The 19,752-nt window shown below is 38.9% G+C and overlaps 1 protein-coding gene across 1 annotated transcript; it reads left to right on the top strand.

Moving 5' to 3' along the window:
- Positions 1-286: 286 nt before the first annotated feature.
- LOC111655428 (inhibitor of nuclear factor kappa-B kinase subunit alpha-like) lies at positions 287-15,975 on the top strand. The gene is made up of 22 exons (XM_023406834.2): positions 287-413; positions 1,235-1,353; positions 2,252-2,346; positions 2,572-2,689; positions 3,445-3,514; positions 3,597-3,685; positions 3,770-3,859; positions 4,070-4,194; positions 4,992-5,099; positions 5,340-5,475; positions 6,100-6,294; positions 6,910-7,012; positions 7,985-8,108; positions 8,809-8,960; positions 9,093-9,154; positions 9,253-9,362; positions 10,736-10,785; positions 10,930-11,035; positions 11,251-11,398; positions 11,981-12,117; positions 12,731-12,830; positions 13,876-15,975. Exons 2-22 carry the CDS (start codon positions 1,249-1,251, stop codon positions 13,939-13,941), a joined length of 2,289 nt encoding a protein of 762 aa, XP_023262602.1. The 5' UTR covers positions 287-413; positions 1,235-1,248; the 3' UTR covers positions 13,942-15,975.
- The last annotated feature ends 3,777 nt before the right edge of the window (positions 15,976-19,752 follow it).

Raw genomic sequence — 19,752 nt, 5'->3', positions numbered from 1 at the left:
TGTGTAATTTATTGATGCTTCATTTATTTTTGCTCTATTTTTATTTATACAGAGGCCACAAAAGTCCCAAAAATGATATTTGTTTGTGTTTTTGACACAAAATAATAACTTGTATTAATCACAATATATCTAAATCAGTAGTCAAACATTACAGTGATGTTACAGTGTTGTATTTATAGTTTAACTTAGCTGTTTTGTTAAACAGTTTAAGTGTTTGAACCTGGTTGAACAGCAGGAGTTATTTTGTTGAACGCACCCTCGGGTCGTTTCGAAGAAGCACAGCCGGGGTTTCTGGTGACATCACGCAGGAAAGTACACACTCTCACGGCGCAGGCAGCACTGACCTGAAAACAACAAGACACAGCCACATTTCTACCGACAACGGCTCATGACACCATTGTAGAGACCCCCAAGTAAGTCCCAAGACACGTTTTAACGGCGGTTCGTCTCAAAAACATACACTGAGGTGTCACTTTACTGCCGTCGAAGCCTTCATTTCCTAATGCTGGAAAGGTAGTGAACGGCTCCGGCTATTTCCCGGGCAGCTGTCGCTTGGCTAAAGAGTAGCTGTTCGGCAGTTAGCCAATGAAGCTAATATTTTAAATAGTTTGCTTTGTGTTTGTATTCTCATAATTGGCATCTCTTAATTACACGTGTTACTTGTCAGAATAAACTTCTTTTTTGTGCCACATCGGCATAAAATGTCAATTTAACAACGTTATTATGCTAACACCGAAAGTAAACTGACATTAGCCTTGCAGCTGGTCCAGGATATAGTCGTGCCCCTGTGCTTGACAGGTTCATTTAGGTAGACGAAATTTAACAAGCTCATTAGATTCATTACTCCATATGCCTTGAAAGTAAATGTATTGAAATAAAGCTATGTTAGGTTATTCAAACGTTATTTATAGATTTTGGCCCAGTTTGTGTTACAATTTGAGCTGCATTATTTCTTTTCATAATCTGAGGATTATTATTTCTATTAATCGATTCTTCCACTGTGAAACCCCTGAAAACGCATTTGTAATTTACCATACAGACATTTTACATCTTTACAAGAATCGAAGATATTCAATTTACTGGCAGGTATGACGTTGTTAAACATTCAATTCTCAAATGCGAGAAGCTAAGAACGGCAAATCCTTGTATTTTCTGCCTAAAATATGGGTAAAATGATAGGTATTGGTGATTAATTGTTTGTCCCATCAACTAACTGAGTCATTGATTATTGCAGGTCTAGTTTCAACAATGGAGAAACCTCCCTTCAGGCAGAACCAGAACTGCGGAGACTGGGAGCTGAAAGAGAGGCTGGGAATGGGTGGCTTTGCCCATGTCTACCTCTACCAACATCATGTGAGTGTTGTGCCAATTACATATAGAAAGCATGAAGGGGCACCTTGGAAAGTAACCCATAAAATAACTGCATCACAGTGAAAGTGAGGGGGAGTAAATACAACCCCTGCTGCAAATGGATATTAAAATAAGCCTTTCTTAAAATGTTAATGCACTGTTACTTTTAATTTCATGATCTTAAAAGTTAAAAAGTTAAAAGTCTGAACACCTTTCTTAGTCAGTGCTTTAACACCCCTTTGTTAGCTGTTAAGAATGGGGGGGGGGGGGGGGGGGGGGGGGCGTAGCCAGTGACACAGGAAATGCTGCACTGATGGAAGAATGGATTCTACTAAATATCAGCAAATTCTGGATGCAAATGTCCTGTGGTCAGTCAAGAAAGTGAAAGTGAAAAGAGGCTGGTTTCTTCAACAGGACAATGATCCAAAGCAAACCTCATAATCCACCATGAACTGATTCAAGAAACATAAACTGAAGTTTTTTAAACAGCCCACACAGTCCCTGAACATCACTGAAAATCCAAAATTAGATCATGAACATGCTGTGAGTGCAGGACAGACTAAACATATCTTGGAGCTTGAAAAGTGGGTGAAGATTCATCAATCAAGAATTGAAAGACTCTTATCTGCTACAAAAAGTGTTTGCAAGCTGTGATATCTGACAAATCAGAAGTTAAAAAAAAAAAAATCATTTTTTTTAAGTTCATGAAATAAAAAGTAACACAGTATGTCTTTAATGTCTGTTTTTTTGCAGGGGTTGCTTACAATTTTTCACTTACAAAATCAACAAAATATGTGATTTTTCCAAACTTTTGAAAGCAACTGTATAGGAATCCTCCAAAACATTTATTACATTTTTATGCATTTATGTGGTAATGAAATTTCTGTCGTCTGTTTTGTAGGAAACAAATGAAAAACTGGCAGTGAAGATGTGTCGTCTGGAGCTCACGCCAAGAAATAAGGACAGATGGAGCAGAGAAATCCAGATCATGAAAAAGTTTGTACTTATTTTCTTCCAGTGGGGACAGTTTGATTTAAAGATTATACGATGGTATCCTGATATCATAACGATGATACAGCTACACAGCATTCAGTTAGATGAAATGTGACATCTGAGTTACTGTGCAGTGTGCAGCTGTGGTAGCAGTGGATGACTACGTAAAATCTGTATGGGTGTATGAAAAAGTAATGTAGGTCTGACTTGTCCGTCTCTCTCACTCAGATTAAATCACATAAATGTTGTGACAGCCCGAGATGTCCCGGAGGAGATGAAGCACATAGCCTTAAATGATCTTCCACTGCTAGCCATGGAGTACTGCTCCAGAGGAGACCTGAGGAAGGCAAGTGACTCATTGAAGAGTACATCCACAATAATCCGGCAAAAGTTGAAAATGCTATTTACTTGTGAAAACATCATGTGTACACAGTAGTGTTTTCAGGTCATTTTCTTAAAGGTCTCTGTCCAAACTAAAACACCTGAACTATAGGAAAACTGCTGAACCTGTTTGTGTTCATGCTCTTCAATCAACAAACAATAAAACTGTCAACATCTGGAAAGCAGTGTGACAGTCTGAGCTGAGTCTCAGCTGATTAACACTTTTCTGCTTCCCCCTGCTCTCTTTGATCACATTAATATGTTAAATTATCGCTAATCTCATTAGTTAGGTCTGTATTTTTCTGTTTCTGTTGTTGACAACTGAACAAGCACAAAATAATGATTTGATCTCAGGTGATAATTGCTGCCTTTTAATGAGGCACAGCTGCACCGCAGCACCGTGGTTAAAATCACTCTTTTATGACAAAATTAACATAAATGCAGCTCCATGACAACACCTTAGTGATTGGTTGTATTAGCTATATTAAAATAATTGATCAGAGAGGGGTTTTGTTATTCTTTTCCGAAAGCTCTGTGTTTTTTTTCCCCAAATAAAATATGAGAGTTTTTAAATTAATCTTCTTTAAACACTGTTTGAAAAAATCTCAGTTTTAAGGTAGCTTATCAATGCATCTCATGTCAGCAGGGTTGTGTTACCATTCTTTCATCACATGTAGATTTTCTGCAGGTGTGACAGAGTTGTATTTGTCTTGGTCACAGGTGCTGAGCAAACCTGAAAACTGCTGCGGTTTGAAGGAGAGCGAAGTGCTTTCATTACTGAATGATGTTGGTATGTCCACTGTTTTCTTTTCTATGTGTGCACCTTGTTCTTTTACAGTCTTATGTAGTTAAACCACTGATTCCCACTCTAGGATCTGGTATCCAGTATCTGCATGAAAACAAGATCATCCACAGAGATCTTAAACCTGAAAACATAGTGCTGCAAAATATCAATGGAAAGGTAAACTGCTGCATTTTGGTTTCCTGCCTCCTCTGTTTGACTTGACACCATCTTAACATTATTTCACATTTACTTCTTCTACAGCTCGTTCACAAAATCATTGACCTGGGCTACGCAAAAGACCTTGACCAGGGTAGTCTGTGTACTTCATTTGTCGGCACGCTGCAGTACCTGGTAAGAACTTAAGCAAACAAGTAGTTCCGTCTTTATCTTCCTGCATTCATACGTGATGAAATGATGAAATGCTAATGCAACTTATCGCAGCATGTGTTGGATAAACAGTAGAAAATTATATAATCACTTGCTGTAAATTGACAGATGGGGAAAAACATCAAAGGATAATGATAAATGGATCGTATTGACGAGTTCCACTTTTCCCTGCAGGCACCTGAGCTCTTTGAGAATAAGCCATACACGGTCACTGTGGACTACTGGAGCTTTGGCACAATGATATTTGAATGCAGTTGTGGTTTTCGTCCTTTCTTGCACAACCTGCAACCTGTGCAGTGGTAAGTCAACCTGAGTAAACCAGTATGGCAGACAAATTTGGTGCAGGAGTGATTTATTTTAGCAGTTAATCAGTTTGTGCTGATGATCTGAAAACAATGAGAAGTTGGTTTTGTAGTTTGACAGCACCTTAAAACCCTGAGCTCCCAATTCGTAGTTTTCTTAGAGTGGTAACTCAGTGGAACATGAACACACAGACATGATATACTCATTTGTAGATTCAGTTTGACTTGCCCTTTCAAGTATCATTATTTCTGATTATTACGAGTAAAGGACCATAAATGTTAGTGCTGCTTGGAAACAACTGACACCAGCATTTTCCATGACTAATAATTATATTTTGAAGTATAGCCAAAATTAAATTTGAAATAAAATTTTTATTTCATTGAACTTTTTTTTTTAATGCTTTGTATAGAAAACATTTCATGTCTTACAATGGAATCATTTTGACGTGAATCTATCCATCATCATCCTGCCTACCGCTGCAACTAGTGACTGTTTTCATCATCAATTACTCTTTTAATAATAATTACTCTATTATTAATATTTTCTTGGTTAATCCTTTAATCTACCTAACATCAAAACATTGTGAAGAAATGCCTGTCACATCTTCACGGAGCTGAAGATGATATCTTCGAATGTCGTGTTTTGTTCAACCAAAACCCTGATATAAGACAGCAAAAGAGGCAAATTCGATCAGCTGAAATCAGAGAATATTAGTTTAATTATAATAGTTGCCGATTATTTTCCGGTCAATCAGCCTATTGATTAATTGACTTCTGTCTCTCTTCATCCACAGGGCCAGCAAAGTACGGAATAAAGGTCCAAAGGACATCATGGCTGTAGAGGAATTAAACGGAGAAGTCAGATTCTCCACACACCTTCCGTACCCCAACAATCTGAGCAGGTTGGAACCATGTGACTCTTATAATCCCTTTTAATGAAAGATTTGGCAGCCGTTTATACACATTATCACAGTAATTATGATAGGTGGTGTGTGTCCTTTTCTGTGAGGATAGATTGTGTTGTTGCACACTGCCCACGTCGCCTGGTGTCTGTTAAGCCAGGAGCTTTTTACTTGTGTTGTAGTGATTAAAATAAAAAGCAAAACAGACCTTGAAGACGTGTTTAAATTGCTGTTTTATAGGACTCTGTTGGAGCCCATGGAGGCTCTGCTTCAGCTGATGTTAAAGTGGGATCCTGTCCAGAGAGGAGGCAAACTGAACTCCGACACTAAGAAACCCATGTGCTTTGAAGTGCTGGAGCAGATACTGAGTATGAAAGTGAGTTACTGGTAGTTTTATCAGGGCTGTTAAGTCAGCTGCACTGAGTCAGCAGTTAGCATCTTGTAGCTGGTACCTACTGTTTGTAATATTGTGAAAATGCTGAGGGTTACTCTGTCATTACTTGTGCCAATACGATACCTGAGTTTCAGTGTCAGTATCAAAACAGTTTGTCATCTTCTTTCTGACTGAAAGCTATAGGATTACTTCAAAGGACCTGAGTGTTTCTTGAGGAGAACTGAAAATGCTGTGTGTACATGGCTGGAAGTTGAAACACAGGGTTTTGGTTGTTTGGGTTTTGGGGTTTATCTTGATTTATGTTATAAGAAGTTCTAAATAAAACACTCAAAGAAAAAAACACAAGTTGCCTTGGACATTAAATTCCAACTTGGTTTTCTATATATTGTGCTAGGAAGATCTGACAACATTAAAGTCTGTTCAGAGGTGTTGGGAGCACTAATGTATCTACAGAAAAAGTAGTGTAAAGCCATCGGTTCTTCCAGAGGGAGCTGTGTGAAATCTGTCGGCCAGGTCTGAAGACTACAGGTTTGAAAATGAATAAAAGTATGTGGATGTGAGCTCACCTGTACCAACACTGACAGCTCTTCTCCTCTGTCTCTCCAGGTTGTGCACATCCTGAACATGACCACAGCTCAGGTCCACTCCTTCCAGCTGACTCCGGACGAGAGTCTCCACAGTTTGCAGAAGCGCATTGAGGCAGAGACCAGGATCGAGGTGGTGAACCAGGAGCTGCTGCAGGAGACGGGCGTGTCACTGGACCCCCGGAAGCCTGCTGCACAGTGTGTCCTGGATGGAGTGGTAAGTTGATGGTTGACTGCTGTAATTTCCTTTTAAAGCCTTGAAAAGATCATATGAAGTTCAGCTTTATCATTACACACTTAGTACCAGTACAGCTAAAGTTTAGCATATAACCAAATGCAGGCAGAGATATATAAAGATAAATTAATGTACAGAATCAATAACAGACCAATGGGGTACTATAAAAAGAAGAGATGAACTTTGATGCATACAAAATAAACATAAATATATACACAATTTTAATCAGCTGTGAAATGTCAGAATATAACTTCAAATATACTCTTGCTAATACCTCCAGCTTCGATCAGCTTTACTCAGCTGAAGGACCTTTCTTGCATTGTGTTATCCCCCATCTCATCCCTCCCATGTCCTGTCAGCCCTCTCCTGTCACCAGCTCTAATGGAGGCAACATTTTCTGTTCTTGTCTCCCACGGGAACATTTACAAACATAGGAATATGTTTGCAAAAGACTGAAAAACCACAGTGATGCAGAAAAAACCTCCATCTGCAGGTGTTATGATTCATACTACACACTCACTGTATGTGCGTTGAGGGACTTTGAACAACCCAGTAATAAGCTACAAGAAAGTGATGATTTTCTTCTCTCCTCTGCAGAGAGGCTGGGACAGCTATATCGTCTACCTGTTTGACAAGAGCATCACCAAGTACTCTGGTCCCTTCAGTGCCAGACAGCTGCCTGACAAAGTCAACACTATTGGTGAGTTTATTTGAAGTTATTCCTGCTGTTATCCCTTCCTCACCCTCTCTTACTGATTCAGCTGCTACAGCAGCTCTGGTTGTAGCATGCTAACATATGAAACAGATTAATTAGGGGCGTCGTGTGGCGTAGTGGTCTAAGCATCCGCCCCATGTGTAGAGGCTACAGTCCTCGCTGCAGTTGGCCCCGATTCGAGTCCCGCATCGGTCGGCCTTTGCTGCATGTCATTCCCCCTCTCTCTGCCTCCCTGTTTCCTGTCTCTCTCTACTATCCTGTCCAATAAAGGCACGAATGCCCCAAAAAATATACTTTAAAAAAAAAAAAAAGAAACACATTAATTGGGTAGTTAATTACACTGGTAATCACGCTGGTCGTACTGTTCGGCTTCACCACGTGTTTTCTTAAGTTTCTAATCTGTTTGGCTGATACCTCTGGTCCACATTGTCTTTGTTGCCTCCTCAGGATGAGTGCTTTTGAGTCTTTGAAAACATTTTTCAATATTCATTTTGATTGAGGGGGCAAACACTTAGAGTTAAAGAATTAACATGAATGTCATCCACAAGCAGTTGATATTGATTAACAGCCATGTCAACTGTTTCTCTGAGGGGAAAACCAATAACAATAGTTCCTCCTGCACATGATCAATGATTTCAGTGTGCGCACAGAGAAGAGGGGCTGTTCAGATGAGTCATAGAGAGAGAGAGACACGCAGCTCTACTATGAAACCCATTTCAATAGTAAAAACAATAGAAAATCAGTATGAATCAAACTGTTAATTGTAGCTTGATGCATCAACTTTGAAAATATTTAACAGTTCACATCTTCTTGTCTCAGTTAAGCTGACAGTTATAAAATCTGTCCTATAGCTGAAGGTGTTTTTACAGTGATGAAAACCATCCCTGTTGACAGCTTAAACCACCACATGTTGCCTGTGTCCTTCACACTGTTTTGATACTTGTTTTAACTCTTCAGTCCAAGAGGCCAAGACCCAGCTGCCCCTGGTTGCACTGAAGAAGGTTTGGGGTGAAGCAGTGAGCTACATCTGCGGTCTGAAGGAGGACTACAGCAGACTTTTCCAAGGACAGAGGGCTGCTATGTGAGTCACATGACCGACTTCTGCAGTTTGTCATTTTGATTATTTTTATTCAGCTGCAGTTTCAGATGAAAAATCTGTGTTACAGGTGTAAACGAACCTTTACTAGCACCAAACACTTTGATAACTTAGATGTAGTTGTTGTCAGCTGTTGGTCCATTTATTAAAATGACCTGTCAGTTAATGTGGGACTGATAACAAGTATCTTGTGTAAAGATTTTTGGAGGTACGGCTACACTATGCTTGTTTATGTTTTCTTATAGATTGTGCCTTTACTATACATCTCAATCTGACATCTGTCTTTTTAACCGCACCAAGCCCAAGTGAAGCTTCCAAATAAATATTAATGTTCTGCTTTCGAGAAATCACAGTTTAGTAACTAATACTTTGGTCTGATTGGAAAATGGGTATTATATTTTTTCTTTTTCTTTTTTTTTTCTTAAAAAGGTCTTTTTTAAATTTTTAAATTTAATTTGCAGCAACTCTTCTAAACAATCCCCGTACAAATATGTCAACATTTAAAACTTTGGATTGGAAAATGGGAGTAATAATTAACTTGTCAGCAGAATATTAATTACAGTAGACTCCTTTTTATTTAACATAACTCCAGCTCTAGTCCATGTAAAGTAATCCTGCAGGAGAAGCAGCTGTTTCCTGTGTGGACTAAGTTTTCTAACTCTTAACTGTCTCCTCCCCCCTCCAGGTTGAGCCTCCTGCGCTACAACACCAACCTGACCAGGTGTAAGAACAGCATGTTCGGCTTCTCTCAGCAGCTGAAAGCCAAACTGGACTTCTTCAAGAGCAGCATCCAGTATGACCTGGAGAAATACAGTGATCAGATGCACTATGGCATATGTGAGTGTTTACTGGCAGCCGTTTGTTTTGATTTGATACTTAACCCACTAATGAGGGTGTTTACATATGGGAATATTTTTATATCACTGAACAAGATGTTCCTGTTTTGATGAGTTGTCTGTTTGTCCAAAGCCTCTGAGAAGATGCTGAAAGCCTGGCAGGAGAACGAGGAGAGAGCTGCTGCGTTTGCACAGGTAACAAATCAAAATATGTAACACATGAAAAATGGCCTTTGATGTTTATCCAGTGCAAATCCTTTGTGTGACAGTCTGATTCCTGTTTTGTCCTGCAGGTGGCAGAGGTGAGCCATTTGGATGATGAGATCATGGCTCTGCACTCTGAGATAGTGGAACTTCAGAGGAGCCCGTACGCCCGACGCCAAGGAGACAAGATGGAGCAGCTGTGAGTGTTAATGGAGTCTGATCCCACACTGGGTTCATACACTATAATACATCACCAATATAATGTAGAAATCAACAATAGACCTTATCCCATGTTGTGTTGTAAAACATGTGTATATAATAATAATAATAATAAAGTACACATGTTTTTGCCCGGCTGAAGGATGGTAATGTCAGTTGGTCTGTCTGACATAAAGACATTTTATTGTGAGATACATTTGATGACAATAATGATTTTCAGACTATCTTAACTTTTAATTTAGTTCAAGTTCAGCCAAGAAGGAACCAAATATCCTGCACAAAAACATCCTGTTTTCTGACATGAGAGTTCACACTTTCTTCAAGGGTTGTTAGCCCTAATGCTAATGTTGTGGTCACATCAGATAAACAGCCTAAATTAGCTTCTTTTGTTGTGTAACATATGTGTGGCATCTCGTTACCAAGTGACACCAAACACAAACAGCACATGGCTCTTATAAAATGAGCTGAATGGATTGTGTTAGTGTTAATATTGGATTTAATTCTGATGTAACTGCCAACAGTGAGTGGTGCATTCACAGCTATTCTGCAAATAGTTTGTTGACACGTCTGTTGTTCTTTTCATTGTCAGTGTCTGAAAATCCTGACATCTCTGACTTGGAATTACAAGTCGGGGCTGATGTGAATGTTTTTTATACTTGGCTGCTCATAACTACAGTTTAAATGATATAAAATGAACGCAGGATTAACTGTAAATCAAAATCTATGCTGTAGATAATCTATATTGGGATTTCCCTTGACCCCCTCAGTCTACAGGGACCCCACTTTGTTCATGAGTTTTTGATTACAAGCATCTGTTAGTAAGAACGGAACTTTGTAGAAAGTACCAAGAGATATATCAAATCTAATGTGCAGATCGCTGTAAGATTTCTGAGAAACTACATTTATGTTTGAGGATGAAAGTTTCTGTTTTGGAGAGGGGGTTTTTAAAACTTTGGTAAAAATCTGAAATCATGAAAAGTCACTGCTTTCTTGTTTGCTAATCCACTGGATCGAACTCTCTTCATGTGCGCTTTTAGCAGCCGTCCACTCACCACCTGCCCCTGCTCGATTTGAATTAAAGGGTTTGTTGTTTAAAAACAAACAAATCCTCCTCTGTGCTGCTGTTAAAGCTCTGGCTGGTGTCACTTCCATGGGGCAGACAAGACAGGCTCCAGTCCACTGGCATTTTAAATATGCTGCACCACACAATAACCTGCTGTGTAAAAGACCTCAAAATAAACAGCTGTCGGCTCTCATCTGCCAAGAAGTTTCCTGATGTGATCTGTCAGGGGTCAGTGACAGAGCTTCAGACTGTGGTCAGTAAATGTTTAAATCTAATTCATTTTGTTGCAGAGAAGAAAAGGCCATCGAGCTCTATAAGCAACTGAAGATGAAGTGCAAAAGTAGGAGACCTTTTAATCACATTTATCATGTTATGATACCAGATCACAATAATACATGTAATGGCTTATTCTTACTGAAAAAGAAAAATTTAGGCATTTCTCAAAAGTGTGTGTTCAGTGATTTATCTGATGCATGTCTCTCAGTACCTGAGCCAGATGTGAGCAGTGACAGTTCTGAGATGGTGAAGGCCATCATTCAGACAGTCCAGAACCAAGACAAGGTCCTCAAAGATCTGTACACCCACCTCAGGTGAGATCCTTGTCCTCAGAGACCTTCAGTTTTTTACTTCACTGGGAACGTCACACCTGTGATTTTACTTTGAGAATGAAAGGTGTATAAATCACTTCACACTTCCTTGTGATTCCCTCATCTTTGTGTGTGTATCTTTGTTTGTGTGACATGAAAACACCACTAGTACTGCTACTGTATTTTATGGACTGTCCTATCTTGTCTCTTCCCAACAGTAAGATCCTAATCAGCAAACAGAAGATCATTGACTTGTTTCCGCGAATTGAGAAAACTCTGGAGAGCATCAAGGATGCGGACAACACAGTGATGCAGATGCAGATAAAGAGACAGAGAGAGTTCTGGCATCTACTGAAGATTGCATGTGTAAGTTACTCTGCATTGTTTATTTTCTTCCAGGTCAGTTTTGTATTTTTTTCTTTGTTTTACTTGGATTAGATAATCAACATTGCTCGTCATAATGTTTTGGCTCGTCTGTACATTCCCACTGAGGGCTCTGCTGCCTTTGATTTAATAACCAGAGTTGAAAATAACTTTGATTTTCTGTTTCTCGGTGCATCAGTTTCTCTGTTAACTCATTAGTCATTTTTTTGACAAAATACCAAAAATGATTTTCTGAAGAACAAGGTCATGTCTTCACATTGTTTCACTTGTCTAAAACAGGAAATCCTCACAAATGAGATGCTAGAATTTGGAAATGTTTGATATTCAACCAGTCGACTAATCGTTTCAGTTCCACGTTGTCCATTTTATCTGTTTCTTTTCAGCTCATAAGTCAGTCCTGTGCAGCAGTGGTACTTTCTGTCCTCTGTTGCTTCCCTTAGTCTATAACTTAGTTAAAACAGATAGCAGGAGGGTCTGCTGCCTGCATTCCTTTTCTAGGAGAAAGAGAAAAATGTTTGTTATTACTGCGTGTATCAGTACGATCTCCTTCTCTCTCTCTGTCAGGCTCAAAACTCGTCACGCAGCTCGATAGCAGCCAGTCCCGAGTCGTCCAACCTGCTGCAGGTTTCTCAGTGGTCACAGTCAGCACAGCCTGTCAGCTCCCCACATCCTCTCACCTCCCTACCTGGGCCAAATGACAGGTAACTGATTGTTTCATTGATTTGTGTTGGGAAAATAGTATTAGTATTAAGTATTCACCCCCTCGCCATTTTTCCATGTTTACCTCAAGTTTTGAAACGATGACCATGTATAACACAGACATCCGATATCATAACAGTATATAAATGACAGAAAAATCACAAAGAGCATATTTCCCCTTTTAAGATGGATCAACTTAATGTTTTATAACAACAAACAACAACTTGTGGCTGCACATGGGATGATTTATGTGTCAGTTATTTTGTGTTATACTATAATTGTACTTAACTTACATCCATTTGTTTGTATGTTTTTCAAGAAACATGAAAAAGCCGCAGGACTGAATGCATGATGTCATATGAATATCATTATCCCTTTATGGCCCATACAGTTGTCAGTGTATTTATTATCAGCTGGGAACAGACAGAGTGAGTGACTGTTCGGGCATGTGTCAATCCTGCTATACATGATTTTGTAGGTCAGTGTGTTTTCTCACCCTGAGCCATTCAGCTGTACGTGGTGAAATACTAAATACATTGTATGTACATACATGATGGAGTCAACATGTGATCAGCTGCTTTCTAACAGGCTCTGTGTCTGTGTGTCCCTTCTTAGTGATGCTGCCCCACGTCTGCTGCAGGAGAACCAGAAGTACCTCAGTCAGCTGACCAGCCTGATGCAGGAGGCTGCTGATGAACAGGGCAAGAGCATAGTGGTGAGTTGACTGGTTTCCATCTGTGGTGTTTTAGCTGACCTGGATTTTTAAAGCAAGATTTGTTTCACAGAACGCAGCTTTATAAAAGTCAAATATGAATTGTGTGCTTGCTTCCCCTTTGGAAAACATGAAAAATGGTCTGAATTTCAGTTAATTATCAGTGTAGTTCTAATGACACTGAACTATGAAGAAAGGATGACACTTAAAGCTTAGATCATGTTGTCAATCTTGCACTTTCTATTATCTAATATTTTTAATAATAATTTTAATCTTAAATAAAACAACTAAAATCTAGCAAAGAAAGATAAAAACACAAAGTTACAACAAGAATTAAATTAAGAGTAAACGGATTTATTATTTACAACATGTGTCATTTTCTCCAGTGACGACACAGCAGGTAAAAGGTCAAACAGAGGGAATATGTGGAGTGGACCATAAACAGTAAAATAGATTTTAGTTGACAAAAATGTGTAAAAGATCACAATGTGTCTGCATCAACACTACAACCAGCGGTGAAACTGAGGGTGTATATGTTTATGGTCATTACAAACTCCATCTTTCATTTTTTTCTTTTCGATAATTAAGTTTAAAACTTTCCAAAGTGTTTGGAAAGTGTCACAGGACCAAATGGATTGTGTCTGTGGAGTCATAACAAAGACTGAAACATTATCTGCACATGATCACATGTGCGATGTGATCAGACAATGCAATGATATCTATAATGTACATACAACAGGAGTGTTCAGCACTGTACTGTCTTAGTTACAGAGAAAGATTTATTTAAAGGCTGATACAGTGATGTGACAGTTCACCAAATGACATCTTCTAAGATCCGAGTTTCTTGGTGAAAAAGTAATTATTTATAAAATCCTTTAAAAAGGGGGAAAAAAACACACAATCATAAATTGATTTTCAGAAATAAAGATATTTTAGCACACAAGCTCTTCATTCTGGGGAAGTTTGTTTTCACTTTTACTTAAAATACGTCTCTTTGATTCTGGTTTTGTCATCTCAAATCGTAACTCCGTGGTTTTCCTCTTTCAAGGACCAAGACTGGAGCTGGACAAAATACGAAACTTTAACAACAAAATTAAAAAAGCGAAATGCGTAAGACCCGTCATGTCCTCCATCCCTGCTTGTGCTCCGAGTAACACTAAGGACTGTGAGCTGTTAACTCAGCAGAAAGGCACCAAACCTTGTATAGTTGTACATGGACTCGGGATATTCTCTTAAAAACGGTTCTCTTGATCTACTTTTTAAAAAAAAAAAACAAAAAAAAAAAAACAAGACGGAGTTCACCCATGCTCAGTGGTGTCTGTCCACTCTCATCGTCTCACATGGTGGAAAGTTTGATCAATGAATATTCTTGTTTTTGTATGAGAAAACAAATGAAGCTGTGTCTCTCTAACTCCTTCTGCTGCACATTATTTATCATAACTCATGAAAACTGATGATTCTCATTTATACTGTTGCAAAATTGAGCAAACTGTAGCACCGGATTTTTGGAGGTTTTGAGGTGGATTCATTCATCACATGGGAGAATATTCGGCAGAAACAAGGGAACTAGGTCAGCCTCGTGACACACAAGGAAAAGACAGGAAGTGGTGGAGGGGTGAGGGAGGGAGGGTCGAGGAGGAAATTACAATCAAGCAAACAGCACTTTGATACTCCCATGTGTTCTCTCTGTGAAGAGATGAACCGTTCCAGGCTGCCAAAACTGTCGCAGGATTCACGGTCACAACAAGACGGAAACTGTTATTGTCTCATAATCAATTTGATATATTTTACTATAAACATTCTGGGATTTAGATTCTATGTACATCTTAATTTTTTTTTTTTTTAAATAAAGTGTTATATATCATAGGCAGACAGACGTGGCGGGCCATTATGTTTATACAGTGTCTATAATGTACATCTGTCTTTCAAAATGGGTTTGAGTCTCATTTATGTGCACATAATATTTCTATTTCTTTGGACGGTTTATGCTGCGTTCATGTCATATTGAGCTGATTTAACAGTTGGCAAGGAGTCGAGCTTAAATGATGAGTTGATTAATTGATTAGTCGTGTGAAAGGAAAAGTCAGAAGTGCAAATTAATTGTTTTTGCCAATTTTTAAGCAAAAATAGAATGTTTTTTGGTTCCAGCTTCTCCATCTTACATGGTAGTTAACTGTGAACTGAGAATCGGTGGGTTTTGGACTCCTGGTCAAATACAGAAAGCTGTTTGAAGACATCATCTTCTGCTGTGGGAAATTGTTATTTTCACTTTTAATTATAAATATATAATAAACCCAAATTTAATGTATTTAGTGCTAAGGCACAGTATTTTTAACGCTCACACAACAAAGTCTGTTGTCATAATAGTGTCTCAAGTTGCACTCAATGTTTGTTATAATGTTCCAGTGCCCAAGGTGATGTATATTCATGCATAAAAAACAGTATAAACCACAAAGATATTCATCTTAAAATGACATAAAACAGACAAAAGCAGTGATTTCTCACATTGAAATGATTAATCAATCATATTTGTCCAATCATTTTCTGTCAATCGACTAATCTAGAGCTGCAGTGATTAGTTAATTCATTGATCTATTAAACCTCAGTAGCTTTTGTGAGTCAGACAAAACAAGTGTTAGTCGTTTGATCATTAGTGTCAGCCCACCACTAATCAATTAATTGACTAATCCTTTCAGCCATAGATGTAAACATGCGACTCTGCCATTCTATCCGATCATCTATGATGTGAACGCAACATTTTTCATGGAGGTGTAACAGCCTGGTTTCCATCAAACACTGTAGCACAGTCGGCATCTTCTGAATGAACAGATCTGAGATGCTCACAGGAAACCAGGACAGTAAACGACTGAATGTACTGCAGTTACACCGTCAGGTGTCAGCTGTGTTTTCACGTGGTTACTTTGGGCCAGAGAGAAATTAACCTTCTGGGTTGTATTTATGAAGTCGAAGTGCAATGGAGAAAAATATATTTTGTATTTAAGTACCTCGATTTGTCGGTTTTCTTTCCATTTGAGTATTTGTTTTCATCTGATGGTTTAACTTTGTCTCTGAATGTTTGATTTCTAGAAATGTCATTGTATAAAGATCAAATGTTTACCTGGTGATAAAATAAAAGACTTTGGCATGACTCTGGTGTCGGTTGTAATGGTTGAAGTTGCAGCATAACAACAGAGGGTAAAAAGTAGAGGCTGACTAATACTGAATTTTTGAGATTTTAAAATGACGGATAGTGAAACTGCTAGCAGCATGGCTCTATGACATTGTCTTTCAGTCAGTCCAAAAACCTGAACATATATTGTACAGATATTCATGAACTGTAATAACTTTGAATTGTAATAACCTATGACTTTTAATCTACTGTCATCATTTGACCATTAGTCAGTTACAGTAACAAAACAAACCACCAAAAAAACTGCCATTGAAATTCATTCGTACTTTATATTGAACTGTTGTTGGGTTAGCCTCCAGCTCTGTTCTGAAGTCATCATTTTGAGTCTTGTATAAAGTCAATTTTCTTCCATTTGTGCTTCTTGTAGTCTTGAGAAACAAGTCAGTTTTTGCATGAAGATCTTGTCAACGATCCTTCGTCTATGCGTCTGCCTTTTCCCAGTTCCAGTATCTTCTTAACTTGCTATCAGCAGTATTTTAACCAAACTTCTTTCTCTTCCTTCCAGACCAGATTACAGAAATTACGTACCAAACAACTCATTGACCTATTAGCACTTCACACCCAATTAACTAGAACAACTGTAGACTTCTCGTTGTTTGTTGACTTTCAGGTCACCATTCATGCTACAGGCTTGAAATATTTCAGTGTGTCATGAATCTATATAATATATGAGCTTCACTTTTTGAATTGAATTACTGAAATAAATGTACTTTTCCATGATATTCTAATTTATTGAGATGCACCTGTATAAGACGCCGTGAACAATCTGTGAAGTGTCTTCAGTTTCAAGCTGATGAGGTCTGTTTTTGCTCAGGGTCCTGGTTCTGTCTCTGATGTAGTGATCCCTCAAGGTGTTTGTGGGAAGTGCTTGACACACCCCACCCCACCCCCAACTCCTTGAAGACCGTTTAGATGTTGCGACAGAAAAACCTACACAAGGAAGTCCCACTGTGATGCTTCTGGTTGATTTACTAGACACTTAAGTCCGTATCAGTAATTTTTGCGGCACTGACTGCCCTCCAATCATGGCATCTGTTGAAGGATGTGCTTTTCTGAAGTCAGTGGCCATGTCCTTTGTTTAGTGAGGTCGTTCCTGTCCCTATACTGATTCCTGCAGTTATGATTGTACAAGATATACAGGAATGTGGACGTCCCTATGGGAAACCAGCAGAGCAGCAAGAGTTATACAGAGCAACCAAAGAATTGTTGAAAGAATTATCTGGTGATCTCTTCAGACTTTTCTTGAGACCCCATGGGAGGTCCTGACCCCAGGTTGGGATCCACTGCGGTTGAGGATAGTCGATTGTGATCAGTCACCCAGATTTATCAAGACAGGAGCAGCTTTCTGTAATGACTTCCTGTTTCATCACTTTTTCAACGGACATCATGACAAATAGGGTTAATAGGTTAATGCAACAGCTGTGCTGACACACACCTGCTGTCACCTCCGGACTCGTTCAAATGAATTGTTGTCACATTTTGGAACATTGAAAGACACTTTTAGAGAAGTACAGCCGCGGTTTGTCCTGCTATGAGAAAGCAGAAGCTGGAAACAATTGAGATAATTTTGACTCAACTATTCAACCAGGGTTGCTCAGCCTTCAAACTGAGTGATTAATACTGAGTCACCGAGCTGGTCAGATTATCTCGATCACTTCTTCCTTCCCTTGACCTGCTTTTTTTTTTTAAAGTGCTTTCTGGTTCAGTTGAGGACTCATTTGTTTTACCACACGTCAGGAAAGGATTTGTCAGGAGTGTTACAAGCATGAAAAGTTGTGGTTGCCTCTGGAGAGTTTTACATTATTTTCTGAGCCTTTGGCACTTCGACACATTCAAAACTAATAAGCTGTCAACAGTGATATTCAGCTGTTTTGACATATAAAATGTATTTTTGCACTGAGACTGAGACACAATCGCAGCCAGAAACCTTGAAACATGAGTCATAAATTGTGATGATAAGATAAAATTAGACCACACAAAGACGTATCCTGGTTTCACACTGGCATGTGTTGTTGGAAAGTCTTGCGGTTTTCTTGTGGATTAATCCAAAACTGGAATGTAAATCAGAGCAAACACCGCTGGCTCCACATTTGAGTAAACGCCCTGATCCCTTTGAAGAAGGATTTCGTCACCACATATCATCTCCTGCAGAAATATGCCCGGTAAACCGCTGATCTGAGCGGGCAAGCAAGCAGAGACGAGGCTTTGCTGTAAAACAAGCCACACTCATTGTAAATGGTGTTGTTTTACGAGCTGCTTGGCTTGTGAATCAGACTGAATCAGTTGGTGAGAAACAAACCCCTCTCTCCGGATCTACATTCCTTAAATCTCAACTCCCCCGTCTGAGCTCTGATATTCACCAGTGGCTCAAATCTGACTTTTTTATCCATTTATAGTTAGATTTATGCATCTGACGTAAAGTATTCGTGGAGGTTTGTGTGACAAAGGATTTATCAGCAGTTTTTGTCTTCATTAGTCTTCACAACAAGTCTGCTTTGTGAAGTTTGCTACAAGGAACATTTTACTACTGCAACATACAGAGACATTTACCGCAACAGTTGGTGTTTGTCCCTTTGCTGTCTCAACATGACAAAGATCTTGAGCACAAAGCCGGATCTATAAAGAAACGACTTCCACAGATTTTCCCAAAATTAATTTTAGCTCTATGTTTGGTCTCCACCAGCTCCTGAGGAAAATATCTGACACTTCAGCTGCTGAATGCCCCACTATATTCACCAGCTGCTCTCTGACTATGTCTGTCTGGAAATGAGATTTACAAAGTGCTTTGACAAACAAATCAAAAGCAGGACAGAAATAAGGCAGAGTTACAAAGGGAGGACAAACAAAATGCGTCAGTATAAATAATGACAACAAGAGGGAGCAGATGCTGTATATAACCACATGCACACACACCCGTGAACGCTACAAAGCAATAAAAGGGCAATCTGAAGACGATAAAAAGATGACATCACATAAAGGCAAGTCTATTAAAATTAGTTTTAAGAAGTGATTTAAAAGAAGTTCCTGATTAATATATTTTATTTTTTAGTTAGATTTATATATAAGAGACACTATATAGTTCATCAATAGTGAGCAGTAAATTAAGAGTTTGGGCACTTTTATTATCTGACCTATGATGCTTCTTGGGCACTTGGGTAAATGCCAATGTTAACAGTGCTGACATGCAGATTTTTAGCAGGTATAATGCTTACCATGTTCACTATTTTAGTTTGGCATGTTACCATGCTAAAATGTTTTAACAAGCACTAAACACTCATTCATTTTAAACTAAACTGATACTTAAAGATTCATGGAATCACCAAAGTCTTAACTATTCATTCTCTGAGGATCATGAATGTTTGTACAAAATTTCATAGTAATCCATGACATAGTTGTTGGACCGACCATCATTGCTTATACACAGAGTTACGCTGACTGGATTCTAGCTAATTCACTTATTCATTGTTTCCCACGAGAACATTGAGTCTGTGTTGAACTGGAAACAAAACAAAACCCATTAACCTTTTGTGTCCCACTGTTTAAGAGGCCTGAGCAGGAAATCCACATGATGGGAGGTGTGAGTCTGGCTACAGAGCTCTGACTCACTGCTGCTTCTCAGCCCGTTTCCTTCAGCTCTCCACCGGAGACCAATATATATATATATAGATTAACTGTGAGCTGATGCAGAGCGTTGTCGAGGAGAACAATAGCAGAGCTGCTCGGTGGGTTAATAAA

This window comes from Seriola lalandi, unplaced genomic scaffold, assembly GCF_002814215.2.
Source record: "Seriola lalandi dorsalis isolate HSWRI2012SDOR001 ecotype SW California unplaced genomic scaffold, Sedor1 jcf7180002054317, whole genome shotgun sequence".
NCBI classification, from domain to species: Eukaryota; Metazoa; Chordata; class Actinopteri; order Carangiformes; family Carangidae; genus Seriola; species Seriola lalandi.
The sequence above is the reverse complement of the archived record's forward strand: the minus strand, read 5'-3'. Positions and strand labels throughout refer to the sequence as shown.

Coding starts and splice junctions, on each gene's coding strand:
- LOC111655428 (XM_023406834.2), top strand. CDS start 1,249: ATGGAGAAACCTCCCTTCAGGCAGAACCAGAACTGCGGAGACTGGGAG. Junction 6,295..6,909: donor AGTGTGTCCTGGATGGAGTG/GTAAGTTGATGG, acceptor TCTCCTCTGCAG/AGAGGCTGGGACAGCTATAT. Junction 11,399..11,980: donor ATCTACTGAAGATTGCATGT/GTAAGTTACTCT, acceptor TCTCTCTGTCAG/GCTCAAAACTCGTCACGCAG.